The sequence below is a fragment of the Malus domestica genome, chromosome 05 (assembly GCF_042453785.1).
Source record: "Malus domestica chromosome 05, GDT2T_hap1".
Classification (NCBI taxonomy): Eukaryota; Viridiplantae; Streptophyta; class Magnoliopsida; order Rosales; family Rosaceae; genus Malus; species Malus domestica.
Window position 1 is genome coordinate 33,409,831 of NC_091665.1, and position 12,718 is coordinate 33,422,548.

The 12,718-nt window shown below is 37.0% G+C and overlaps 1 protein-coding gene across 1 annotated transcript; it reads left to right on the plus strand.

The window, feature by feature from the left end:
• Positions 1 to 8,723: 8,723 nt before the first annotated feature.
• LOC103452956 (probable glutathione S-transferase) lies at positions 8,724 to 10,518 on the plus strand. Its single transcript, XM_008392479.4, has 2 exons — positions 8,724 to 9,403; positions 9,905 to 10,518. Exons 1-2 carry the CDS (start codon positions 9,089 to 9,091, stop codon positions 10,247 to 10,249), a joined length of 660 nt encoding a protein of 219 aa, XP_008390701.2. The 5' UTR covers positions 8,724 to 9,088; the 3' UTR covers positions 10,250 to 10,518.
• The last annotated feature ends 2,200 nt before the right edge of the window (positions 10,519 to 12,718 follow it).

A 12,718-nucleotide genomic window follows, 5' to 3' on the forward strand; every position in this document is an offset into this window, starting at 1 on the left:
AAAAAAAGGGCTTATTTTGGAAGCTGTTGTGAGAATAAGCTGAAATCCAAAGGAAAAGCTGAAGCATCTATTTGCAGCTTTGGAAAACTGGTTTTTTTTTCAAAGCACACAAAGCTACATTGCTCCTTTAATGAAAAGACCCACTATCAGACTGTTTTTTTTTTCCAAAAGCACTTTTACAAAAAAGTTTACCAAACACTCTGCTGATTTATTTCACAGCCGCTTATTCTTACAGCACAGCTGCTTATTCTCATAACAGTTTTTTTTCAAAGCACAGCAATACCAAATCAGCCCTAATTCTACCAATAGAAACCGGTACTGTGATTGTGGCAGTAAATGAACCTAGTCATTGTGGCAGTAGATGAACCATAACCATGCCAGTTTGTAGCCTGCGATTCTACTTGTGGTGGTTTAATTTAGTTCTGTTTTCAGTTTCAGGAGATCCTGATTTTTCGTTCTTTGGGCCTTTGTTTGCAGCCTTCAAAGCCGTCTCTGCTCACGCCTTATGATTGTAGTGGTAAGCTTCCCTTTCAAAAATTCCTTCCTTCCAGTATTTAGGGATTATGAAGTGATTTCTCTGCTTAATATGGGATTAGGGTTACATTTTTCTTATAATAAAAATCTTTGTATGCTACCCGGAAGCTTCCTTTTCAAAGATTCTTTCTTTCCAGTATTTAGGGATTATAAACTGATTTCTCTGCTTAATTTGTTCCAAAGTATAATGTAGAGATTGCTTTAATATATTGGCTTATTGGCTGTATGTCGAGTGTCTGAGATAAGATTTAGGAGATCTAGTTTAGGTTTTGCAAAGAGAGAGAGAGATAGGGGGTGTCCGAAAGAAATGTGAGAGGGTTTAGGCGAGGGATTTCAGGGATTTGTTTAAGGTTCCTTTTCTGCAATTTGCAGACAGAGAAATGGGACAAGGGGGATAGAGAGATGTGAGGATTTTCTGTGAGGGTAAATGGGCATTTCGTTTTCCAGTTGCTTCTTGAAACCCGAGAGATTTCTACGATTGTAGAGAGAGATGGGGGTGTCCGTTAGGTGCCCTTTAATTGTCACTTTTGTGATTTGTCCATCCTTGATTGTTGTGTGATTCATTCTCATGAATGTTCTATGCACAAGGTTTCATATTATTCCTTCCTTTTGATTTTGATATTGTTGTGCTTAATTTCTGTTATGTTTTATTGGGTGATTAGATTAACAGACATTGGATATTTTGGTACAATAATTTCACATCATGTGTTACCCTTTTGCATCACCTTAATTGTTCGTCACATGCTAACTTTTAATTATGTTTTCTTTGGGTCAGTCTCTATCTGGTAAATTTGTCCATCCTTCTGGAGTGGAGCACTATCTTTCTGACAACATAACTGCTCTGAGAAACTGCTATGGAGACAAACAGTTGTTTACTCCGTTGTAGGTATGTTTTTCTTAAGTATTTTAGAAGGATTCTTAACGCTTCCCCATTATAATCTTAACCTTTGTATCTATCTCTCTCAAAAGACGATGAGAGTAACAACTGTTGAAAAGCAAATTCTCAAATGTATCTAAGCTTATGCATACATTGGATAAAAACTGAATCTTAAATTAGGGCAGTGAGTTTTGCAACATCCTGGTGCTGCATATATTGTCACACTTTTAAAAGTTGTATATCTCAGATATATTGGGAATTTAATTAGTTTTATGTCATTTTCGTAGGGCAATTTAGTAGAGATTTAGCACATAAAAGAAGATGTGGGAATCAGTACAATTAACCTAATAGTGATTTGGTTCAATGTAAAGACTACTGCTAGGGCACTCAAGTCATTTTCTTAATTTATGCGCATATATATTATACGTAACCAACACATGTTTTCAAATGATGTTAGTGTTCAAGCTCTGCTGATATTTTATTCTGTTCATTTTGATTTTGTTTTTCAGTTGTGGTTATAGGATTGTTTTGTCTATTTTTTTTTCTTTTTTTTTTCCCCTATGTACAACTTTTCTAAAATTCAACTGTTCTCAATTTGGTTATTTGAACTGAGGCCTGTTAGGCTGTGCCTTTGGAAGGTCTCATTGCTTTTAAAGTTGAATGGTGCTAACTGAATATAATGCGTTCATTCTTCAGTGTGTGTGAGCGTATGTGTATGCAGTGTATGTGAGTGCATGCCGTGTGTGCAGTGTGTCACTTGGGCTGTTGGCTTTTTGAGGTATGTTCATTTATAGAGATTTTGTAACTGTATTGTTGAATTTTTAATGTATGCTTGGATTTTAAAGGGGCACCATATTTATGGGTTGTTGTACGATTCTAGGGAGATATAGGGGATTGAGAGGTCATGCTAAGGAGAATATATTACTTGCCACAAAGGAATATACTTCATATAATAGCAATGTGATGATGTGTGGCATGCTTTAACTAAGGGATATTTTTGTGTAGTAAGAAAGCCATATAGAGTCACATTTTTGTTTTTTCTTTTTTTTTTGGATTTGGTAACTGAAATTTTGTGTGAACTAATGTTTCTTCTGTTTCTTAAGGAAACATAACTTTTTTGGAAACCATCTCTTTCTAATCAAAGACGTTTAGTTTCTTCCCATTCATTGTACAATGTATTTATATGCCAGCTCACTTGAATGTATATAAAAAAAACTATTTGTTCATAATTGTGTTGAATTTATTCAACTTAAATGTGTTTTATTCATCCGATTACACCTGAAACAACAGGTTCCCGCAGCAACGCGCGGACATATTTTCTCGTCAATTCTAAAGTTGGTGGGCAATTGGCCTGTTCATGGCTACAGTCAAGAAAATGCCACTCGATTTCACTCTACTTAAAAAAAGGCCAGCCAAATTAGGCTGGGTTGGGAGGGTAATTCTCAAAAATTCAGAAGGTGATTTTGTCTGTATGGTTTAGCACGGAGCCACTCGATTTCATGCTATTTACAACAATACCAGCCGAATGGAGCTGGATTGGGAATGTAATTCTCAAAAGTTCCAGAGGGTAATTTTGTTCGTTTGGTTTAGCACGGATTGCTAGGTTACACGCGTGCGCTCCCTCTTCCTCTCTCTCCTACGTGAGCCCTCTCTCATCTCTCACTTTTCCTGTTTCTGTCCTCCTCAATCCCTAGCAGCCACAATTCCATCTCTTCCGTTTCTTTCATCCCAAAACGGAAGAAATATGGAAAATCAGGGTGTTCGTCACTGGAATTTCCAATGGGGAAGTTTCCTGGCCGACGAGCACACAGCTCCCCGAGAGGTTGGCGCCGGTTGATACTTCCTGTCGGGCTTCTGCTTGTTGGGGGGCTTGTCGGGCAAGACTTGTCAGGCAAGGCTGAAAGAGAAAGACAAAGTTAACTCTGAAAAGTGCCTTTGTGGGGCCTTAGGTGTAGGCCTTGAGGCTCACAATCAAAATTAACTTTAGGTGCTCAGGCATGCCACTGCCATCTTTAGCATGGTAGATGTAAAACATATGTTGAGTTTAATTATATTTGCCCGAGCCACCAAGTTTAGCTATGAAATGTGCCTTTTTAGGGCCTTAGGTATAGGCCTTGAGGCTCGCAATCAAAACCAACCAAGTACTCGAACATATAGAGGTTGTTTCATTGTTGCAGAAGTATTATGACTGTTATACTTTAATCACCCGAGCCCGACGAACAGAATGAACCCAAATAGGTGCATTTGTAGGGCCTTAGGTATAGGCCTTGAGGCTTCCCATCAGAATTAATTCAATACTCAAACGTTCTATGACAATCATAATATAACAGAGATAAAACTAAGAAATAGGTCGATTACTTGCGCCCCAAGTAACTTCGGACTTTTTATTATCAAAAACTGTCGTGGATGGGTTAAGTCCACATAAGGTTCTTTTTTATGCCTTGAGATCAAGGACTTTTGAATAATTAATCTTGTATGCCTGAGAGGTTAGAACTTAGATATTCCAACTTATCTTTTGCATGGTTGGGCACTGTTAACCCGATCGGATTCAAGAACTGAGAAGTCTTTTAATCATAAACTTGCTAGAAATAACTTGGATACAAATGGAAGTATACAACATATTACTAGATCTATGAATGAAAAAGACAGAACAAAGAGGGTCGTGCAAGGTTTCACCTTGTCGGGCAAGGCTGATCGTCTTGCAACTTCCTATCTTTTGTGATTTACAAAGGGTTTGAGAGCTAAAAAAGGGAGATTGGGAGATGATTTTACAGGAAAGAATCGATACTACAACAAGATTTAGACAAGGTAGCAGAGCTTTTACAAAGGCTTTTAGTGAAGGTTGATCCCGAAAGGGATGAAGGCTTGATGCTGACTACAACTTCGTTTGCAAATCTAGCTTTGAGCAGAATTTGTGTATTTGTTTGTTTGTTTGAGTGTCCTTATCTTTGATTTCTCTTTCTTCTTTTATAGACGATTTGGCTTGGCCTCATGTAACATTTAATCTTGTCCGAATGTAACTTGAAGGGTAGTGACTCATCAGCTATTTACTTGTACTGTCATTGTAAAGTACTTTTGGGTTGATTAGCTGGCTGGTCTACACCACTTGACTTCTAGGTAGGTGAGCAAGTGGCTCAAATGATCTGCACTTAATCGAAAAAGGGCATTTTCTGCCTTCTGGGCTTCGGCTGAACTTCAGGTTTCTTTTCTTCTAGACCTTCTTTTGGGCTTAACTACATTTTGAGCCCAAAGTTAAGTTTTAACCTGACATAGGGCTCTTCCATTTGCTTCCACGGATTTCTCGAGCTCCAGATTGCTAGCCTCCGTATGAAGGTTCGTCTCTCTCTCTCACTTTTTTTTTTCAATTCGTGATCGAATTTTCTTTCCAAGAATGTTTGATCTATTGCCTTCGGAAAGAATGCCCTGCATTTTTCTGCCTTTTTCTTTTTAGTGATTTTTTTTCCTGATGAGAATGCAAGTTTTGGATTTATTGATCTTCGATTCCGCCTCCCCTCTCCTCTACCTGACCCTCCTCTTCTCCCTCCTCCTCTTCCTCTCCTACTTCTTCTTTCTCACTCCCAATTCCCTCTTCCTCCAGACCTCACTTTCCATTTCCCCAAAAGTTCCTTCGGTTCTGCATCAACACGCGGTTGCTCTCGGCAGTTGCCCAAAGTTTCGAATTTTGAGCCCTGATGAGATCAAGATTTCGGTCTGGAATCATACAGTTAACTCATTCGTAGTGGGAGGTATGTGGGTTTTCCCCTGTTTCTCATCCTTTTGCTCTAATTTGGGGCAAAACTGTAGAATTCTATGCATCTCTGTGTGTGTCTTGGTGTAATTTATGTGTAGTCTATCAATTTTTGGTGGAGATACTGAACATTTCGGCTTTGTTTCTATAGTTTGTATTCTAGATTTGCAATTTATATGATATGTTGGTGATTTGTTTGCTTTTCATCCTTCCGGAGCAATAACATTACAATTTCGATTTTTGGCATCGGATATCATAGGAGTTTACTTACATGAATTTGTTTTTAGCAGTTGTTAATTAGAATTGGCTAATTCTTTTACTAAGAATTTTTTTTTACTCACTCTGTTGGTTCTTCTTCATATAAGTACATAGAAAACGCATCAAAGACTGATTAGAATTAGTTAGCTTATGGGTGTGTTAACATGTTTAAGTAGTAGTACTTAAACTCAAAAGATGCTGGAGTGTTTCTTTCATTAATAATTTGTATTGAACTCAGCATTTCATAAGAGTCGAACCTGAGAGCTTTGTGGAAAGGAATAAAACAAGATCGTACCATTTTATGTATGTTTGATTACATTGCTTATAATTAGTAATAATTACATTTTATGGACATTGTAGCTTTCATGGAGTTCCTTGCTCAAGCATGTGTGAAGAGGCTATTTTTTTTCCTTCTGGTTTGTTCACTGTTCAGTTGTGGTTCAGTTCTCCACCTTTTGGTTGGAGTACAACAGATGCTTTTAAATTATTAAATTAGGAGAGCTAAGAAGATATTTTGTGCTAATTGCTATTTGATAACTCTGGTTTTCTCTTTTGGCTACCACCTTGCTCTCTCTCCATTTCTCTTTTTCCTCCTGCTCTGCTGGTTTTTCTGTGTTACAACCTCTCTGCAAAAACCAGACTGTATGTGTTTTGCATGTATTTGTTCATGCTTCTATTGTTTGTTGTTGTGGTGGTGACCCTGTGAATGGAATTCTCAGTTATCTATTCCTCTAGAATTATACATGATGCATCTGATTTTTGTTCATCGACAGATGATGCCACATGCTTGAGATTTTTATGCCATCACTCTGTTGGTTCTTTTGTGATTGTTATTGATTGTTTTAAAATGTGTATGATGTGTGTGATGCGCAAATTAGAGCAGAGGTTTCTACATGTGGTTTTAAATTGAGCAGAGGCGATAATTTTTTTTATTAGAGAAGGAATCATTGAGGTCACTTTAGAAAATGGATGGGTGTCTGGTTATTTTGTCATTTGAGTGGTGTAGCTTTGTTATGATCTCTGTTCCGGCACTGTGTGATTAGTGTTAATGGTTTTTCAACACTGTTTGTAACCTATTATTTTCGTTGTTGTCATGTAACTTAGTGTTGATGGCTGTGTTTGTGATTTTCAGAAATTTGGATCGTTAGAGGGAGTCTTAGTATCACCGTTCTGCGACGGATTAAGTTTATGTCACGGCCTCAATACATTTTATGGGTGGAGATGAGTGGTACAATTTTTTGGTTTTAGCACATTTTTGTGTTTGTTGGAAGGTCTCAATTACTTTTTTTAGATAATCTATGGTCTCAGATGGAAGAGTTGAATGCAAAACAGGTCATGATGACAAATGATACGTTCCCGTTATTAGTTGCTTTTCTTTCGTGAAATGTAATTTTGTCGTAGATTAAGTTTGTTGCACCATCACAGATTAAGTTCATTGCACTGTCACAGATTGAGTTCATTGCACTGTTACAGATTGAGGTACTTTTCCTGTGTCCGTTTGTTTGCGCTTTGAATTCTTACTCTGAATCTCATTTTTGCAGTTTAGATTGGACTAGCATTGCAACATTGTGATCTACTCTTGCTGCTGCCTTTGATCTTGGGGTTCGGAGCGATTGCACTTGAATCAAGGCTCTGGTAGTGAACTTTCTCATTCTTCCCGAAGTGCTTTAATATGTGTTGTTGATAACTGCGCTCTCTCAATGAACCAGAAATATTTTTAGACAAATCACAACTTCCATATTTAAGAAAATGAGTGGCTTTTTAACAATGCATGAATGTAGCTTACATGTTCAGAAAAATTCATGGATATTTACATTCAACCCGCAAGTATCATTAACTCATAAAAAATTAAGTTTAATTCATGGATGTTTACATTGAACCCACAAGAATATCATAAAAAATTATGTTTTGTATTTTCTTTATCGCGTGTCGCTTCAAATTTTTATCTAAAACATTGTCGAAATGCTTATTGGTTACTTTTTATGTCCTTCTGTTCATTCATGATTGTGTTGAATTTACTTAGGTCCCGCCGCAACGCGCGGGCCTATTTTCTAGTTTAAACTAAAGTAAAGAAAAGTTAGAAAACTGATTAACAGGAAGAAAGGAAAATACTTCAGACTTCGGACTCTTCACAGTTAGCGGTAAGAAGACGAAGCAACACAGACTCGACCTCCTTATAAATGTCAAATCTGTTCTTCCAATCTCTTATTTTTGGATCAGGTTCTCCGGTCTGCTAAAAGGCTCTTCGATTTATTCAATTAGTCACTCATGTGTTTGGACGACGGCGATGTTGCTGTGCAGAGACAGTGAGTTGTGACAGAGCAGGAGAGTTTCAGGTACCAACTAGCTGCCCAACGCCCATCTAGGCCGCCCAAGTACCTGCCTAGGCCGACCAACGACCGCCTAATTCTTTTTCCGATTTTTCTTTCGATTTTGGTTAAATCCCAACGGCTAACCATCACCCAGCACCTAGGTGCCGCCTAGGTCGATTTTTTAAAACACTGATATATATATATATATATATATATATATATATATATATATATAGATTTTTCCTCGCGTTACACTATAAAAAAATAAAATAAAACAACAACAACAACAACAATGCTAAGTTCTAGGTAAATGACTCAAAAGAATTATAAGTATGAGATTGAGGTGGGTCCTGACACAAAGACTACTTCCCTGTCATGTTCATCTACCTAAATTTGAAATCTTTTTGTAGTGGCGTTTAAAAATTCCCTCAGAGTGAGAGCTTTTCTCTTCTTGAGAGTTTCCCATCTTAAAACTTCTTCCTTTCTTCAGAAAGGATTTGACCAAACAAAAGAAAAGTGATATCTTTTCCACCAAGAATTTAGAATTATTATAAAGGAATAGATTCATATGTTGTCGTCAGACAAATAAAAATACGTTTTTCTTTTTAATACATCGATATTTTTACACTAAGAGATCGATAGCCACACATAATTGATAACTTAATTTGGTATCGAATTTGCCATCCACGAATTCGAACCTAAGAACTGTCACTTCCAAGTAAAAAGGAATATCATTAAACTGTAGTACTGAGTAGCATAAAAACACGAACGCGTATTATATATTATTAAATACAAAAGTCCAACCACATGTCAAATGTCGCTAGTTGCAATATAATCTTCTAAGGTCATAATTGATTAAAGTATCAAATGTGGCTGCTAAAATGACTCAAAAGAAATTAAAGTATCAGCTCGAGGTGGGTCCTGACACAAAGACTACCTCCTTGTCCTTGAACAAGTTCGTCGACCTAAAATTGATATCTTTTACACCAAGAAATTAGAATTATTATAAAGGAATATATTCATACGCTATAGTCCGACTAATAAAAACACGTATTATATATTATTACAAATCAACGTGCATTAACAAAGAAATATAAAAGGAAATGCCGGATTTGTCAACTTGATGTCGAGAGCAGTGACATAATCGCCGTCCAATTGGAAGATTCTCGAATCAATATGTACAAGAAAGGAAGAGAAGTTGAATATCTCCATGTCCGGAGTCTTTGACGACTGCTTCTCCTCTGCATTTTCTGTCTATAAATACTCAATCTGCTAGTCTGCTTCTTCACCCACTATTCACACTCACACTCACCGCTTTTTGTAACCTTAGAAACTTTGTTCAAATCTGATCAGCCTTCAATGGCGGATGAGGTGGTGTTGTTGGGTTTCTGGTCAAGCCCATTTGGGATAAGACTGAGGATTGCTCTGGCTGAGAAGGGCATTGTGTATGAGTACAAAGAAGAGGATATTTGGAACAAGAGCCCACTGTTGCTGCAGATGAACCCGGTTCACAAGAAGATCCCGGTTCTCATTCACAATGGAAAACCGGTCTCCGAGTCCCTCATTGCGCTTCAGTACATTGACGAAGTTTGGAATGATAAGGCTCCACTCTTGCCCTCTGACTCTTACCTCAGAGCCCAGGCCAGGTTCTGGGCTGACTTCGTCGACAAGAAGGTGATTTTTACTCATTAATTTACTTATTTGCAGTATTTTTGTTTTGCTTTGAATATTTTTGGTTTGAAACAATTGAAAACATGGGAAATAGATCATCTGGTTATATTTTTTATGTTTAAATGTTGAGAGTATCTGGCATAAGTGCTTAAAACCACACACGTTGCTAATTGGTTTTAGGTTAAATGCTTACGGATATTTGAGCTGGTAATTAAACAATGTTGTTTCAGAATTTTAAGATTAAAAGTGTTTAGGGTGTAACGGTTTTACCATTTAGGATTTGTATTAGAAGGAAAACTAAATGGAAATTAGATCTCTGTTTATGTTTTCATGGTTAATATTACGCTCGCTTTTAAAACATGGTTGATTAAGGTTTCATGTTACAGTTTCGGGTTTAAGGTTTAAGGTTTGTGATGTATATTTGAAAGATATCAGCAGAAGATCTGAACTTGCTCAAAACAATGTATATTAATTTCCCTGAATTTTTGGGGATGTGAAATGCAGATATTTGAGTTTGGGAGGAAGCTTTGGGCAACCAAAGGAGAAGAACAAAATGCAGCAATAAAAGAATTTCTCGACTTCATTGGCGTGTTAGAAAGAGAGCTTGGAGACAAGCCTTTCTTTGGGGGGGACACCCTCGGATTCGTGGACGTGACGCTTATTTCATACTATAGCTGGTTTCTTGAGTATGAGAAATTTGGCAACTTTAGTGTTGAGGCAGAGCACCCAGAATTTATTGCCTGGGTTAAGAGGTGCATGGAGAAGGAGAGCGTGTCCAAGTCACTTCCCGAGCAGGAAAAGGTCTACGATTACGCAATGTTTTTAAGGAAAAAGTTTGGAATTGAGTAGATTTTGGTCGAAGCCTGCAAGAAGCTATTGATGATCAGTGTCATTCCAACTTGTTTGGTCGTGTGGTTGTTCTGTCTTTCAAGATTCAACCCGTTTTGGGTTGTTGAACTAGAATAAAAGGGCACTTGACAAGCCTTGTACTGTAAGAGGCACTGTATTGTGCCTCAGGTCGTATGTTTATTTTGCTTATGTAGTCGGCTTATCACACCTGTCAACTTGTTATGTAAGGGATCTAAATCTACTTGATCAAATTTCTTATTTTGTAACCACTTCATATCCAACAATGGATTATTGGTTGCCACTAATTGTGTTTAATTATGAGTCTATCTCTCTTATCAGGTAACAAAGACCAAAATTTATTGGCCAATTCTTGTTTCATAACCGTATAGAATCAACCAGTAATATCTTCTACATATACATTTATGTTCTTGTAATTTGATTCATAAATCATTTTTGTCAATATAGTGCACATCCGGTCAACAAGTGACTTGTCCGTACCTATATGAACCTACTTCATGAGATCCCCATGCACATAAGTTTAAGTTTATGCATTAATTTGATATAATCTTGGCCAATTAGCCGCAATAGACATGTTGTGATATTTGGTTGCACTTTTGATTACACTTCCTAAAAATTGCTCTTTTGATGAATTTTGCCTGTGAAAAGTTCATAGTGCCCTTCATTAATAAAAAAGGGTGCGACAATATAGACACCCAACTTCCAACGACACCCCCCACCCCTCCTTCGTTTTTGATGATTAACTACCACTTAGACAACACCACAACGATACCACAACTACACTCTAATAATTTAAAAAAAAGAAAAATTAATGAAAAAGACTTGAAAACTTTGCGTTTTAACGATAAGGACAAAATAAAGGGTAAAGTGAATAGTACCAAGATTGACTTTTTAATGTTAAAATGTGGTTTTTCGTTAAAGTGAACAGTACCGGGAGCTTTTCGTTAAAGTTCCCTTAAAAAAAAACGACCAAAAACTCATTTTCAAAGAACCTCATTTAACCAAAAAGGACTTACATTTCGATTTGATTTAAACCAAAAGCCTCATGATTTAGAACAACCACTGCAACAACAATAATCTGAGAAGCTACAAACTCCAACGATACTCCTCATTTTATGATTTTAAACCCAGCACAACCATAACAACAATCTAATGACACCACAACGCTGCTCCTACTTTTATGATTTTGAACCAACACAATCACAACAACAATCTAATGATGTCCAAATGATACACCCCCGTTTTTATTTTATTTTGAACAACCTCAGCCGCAATAATTCATTGAAGGAACCCTCACCTTCTTCATTCCCCAACCACCAAAACCAAATTTCAAATCCAAAAATCGAATAATGAGCTAAAGCAAGATGAGAGACAGAGAGACAGAGAGAGAAGAAGAAGAAGAATGGATCAGAGAGGTGGAGTAATAAGAAGCTTACCTACTTCCATGGTGTCCTAGATGTTATTCGCCGCTCCAAATTTGATTAGTCAAAGAGGAGCAACCAAAGAAGGGATTTGACGGTGTTGTTGGGTGTTGCTGGTTTTTTTTTTATCAATGAAGGGCAGTATGGGCTTTTCACATGCAAAATTGATCAAAAGAGCGATTTTTAAAAAGTGTGATAAAAAGTTCAACCACATATCAAAACTTGTCTAATGTGCCTAATTGCAATATAATCTTCTAAGGTCATAATTGAATCTAACCTCTTAACAAAACCACTAAAGCTAGTGATGGTAACTCATAAGTTATATTGGCCAATACATTGTCCGACGACTTATTACTATAAAAGCAGTTAAGCATGATAGTAACTGACACGCCCCGATCCTGATGTCCGAGGGACATTGGGATGGCCACGTGCTGGACGACACTCGAGGATGACGAAAGCCATTTAATGAATGCATGTGCTAAGAACATGTAAAACATGTGTATAAATTTTGTGCGTGACTACGCAAGTAATACTCAAATATACGTTTTACAAAATACCATAATAATATTCAACTACCAACAATGAATATAATGCTAATGTTTGACATGTCCAGAGAATACATCTAATTCAGAGTACAAGCGACAGATAAAATAGAGAGGTGCTATTACAATAGAAGTCAAAGCAAAGGGAATGACGCAGTATCACTGGTATGGGAATGCCTCGTACGTTACGTTAGATCGTATTCCTCGTTCCTATGTCCTGAGGGGGCGTAAAACAAACATGAGTGGACCAAGTTGATATATATATATATATATATAATAAAACAGTTATTCAACATATTAACTCCCAAAGTTTTATGAAAACTAATAGCATAATAGGTGATAGATTTGCCGAAAACCCTAGCATGCCATAAAACCTTTCATAAAACATATATCGTAGATAGTGTGATAACTAGTGGTATCAGTATCACCCGAAGGCATATAGAACTTTTCCTTCATAACACTTCATTCACAAGTATTAATCGCCTGTA

Bases quoted from the DNA above. Each gene is read 5' to 3' on its own strand.
- LOC103452956 (XM_008392479.4), top strand. From the start codon at position 9,089: ATGGCGGATGAGGTGGTGTTGTTGGGTTTCTGGTCAAGCCCATTTGGG. The intron at 9,404-9,904 runs GTGATTTTTACT...TGTGAAATGCAG, and splicing joins CTGACTTCGTCGACAAGAAG to ATATTTGAGTTTGGGAGGAA.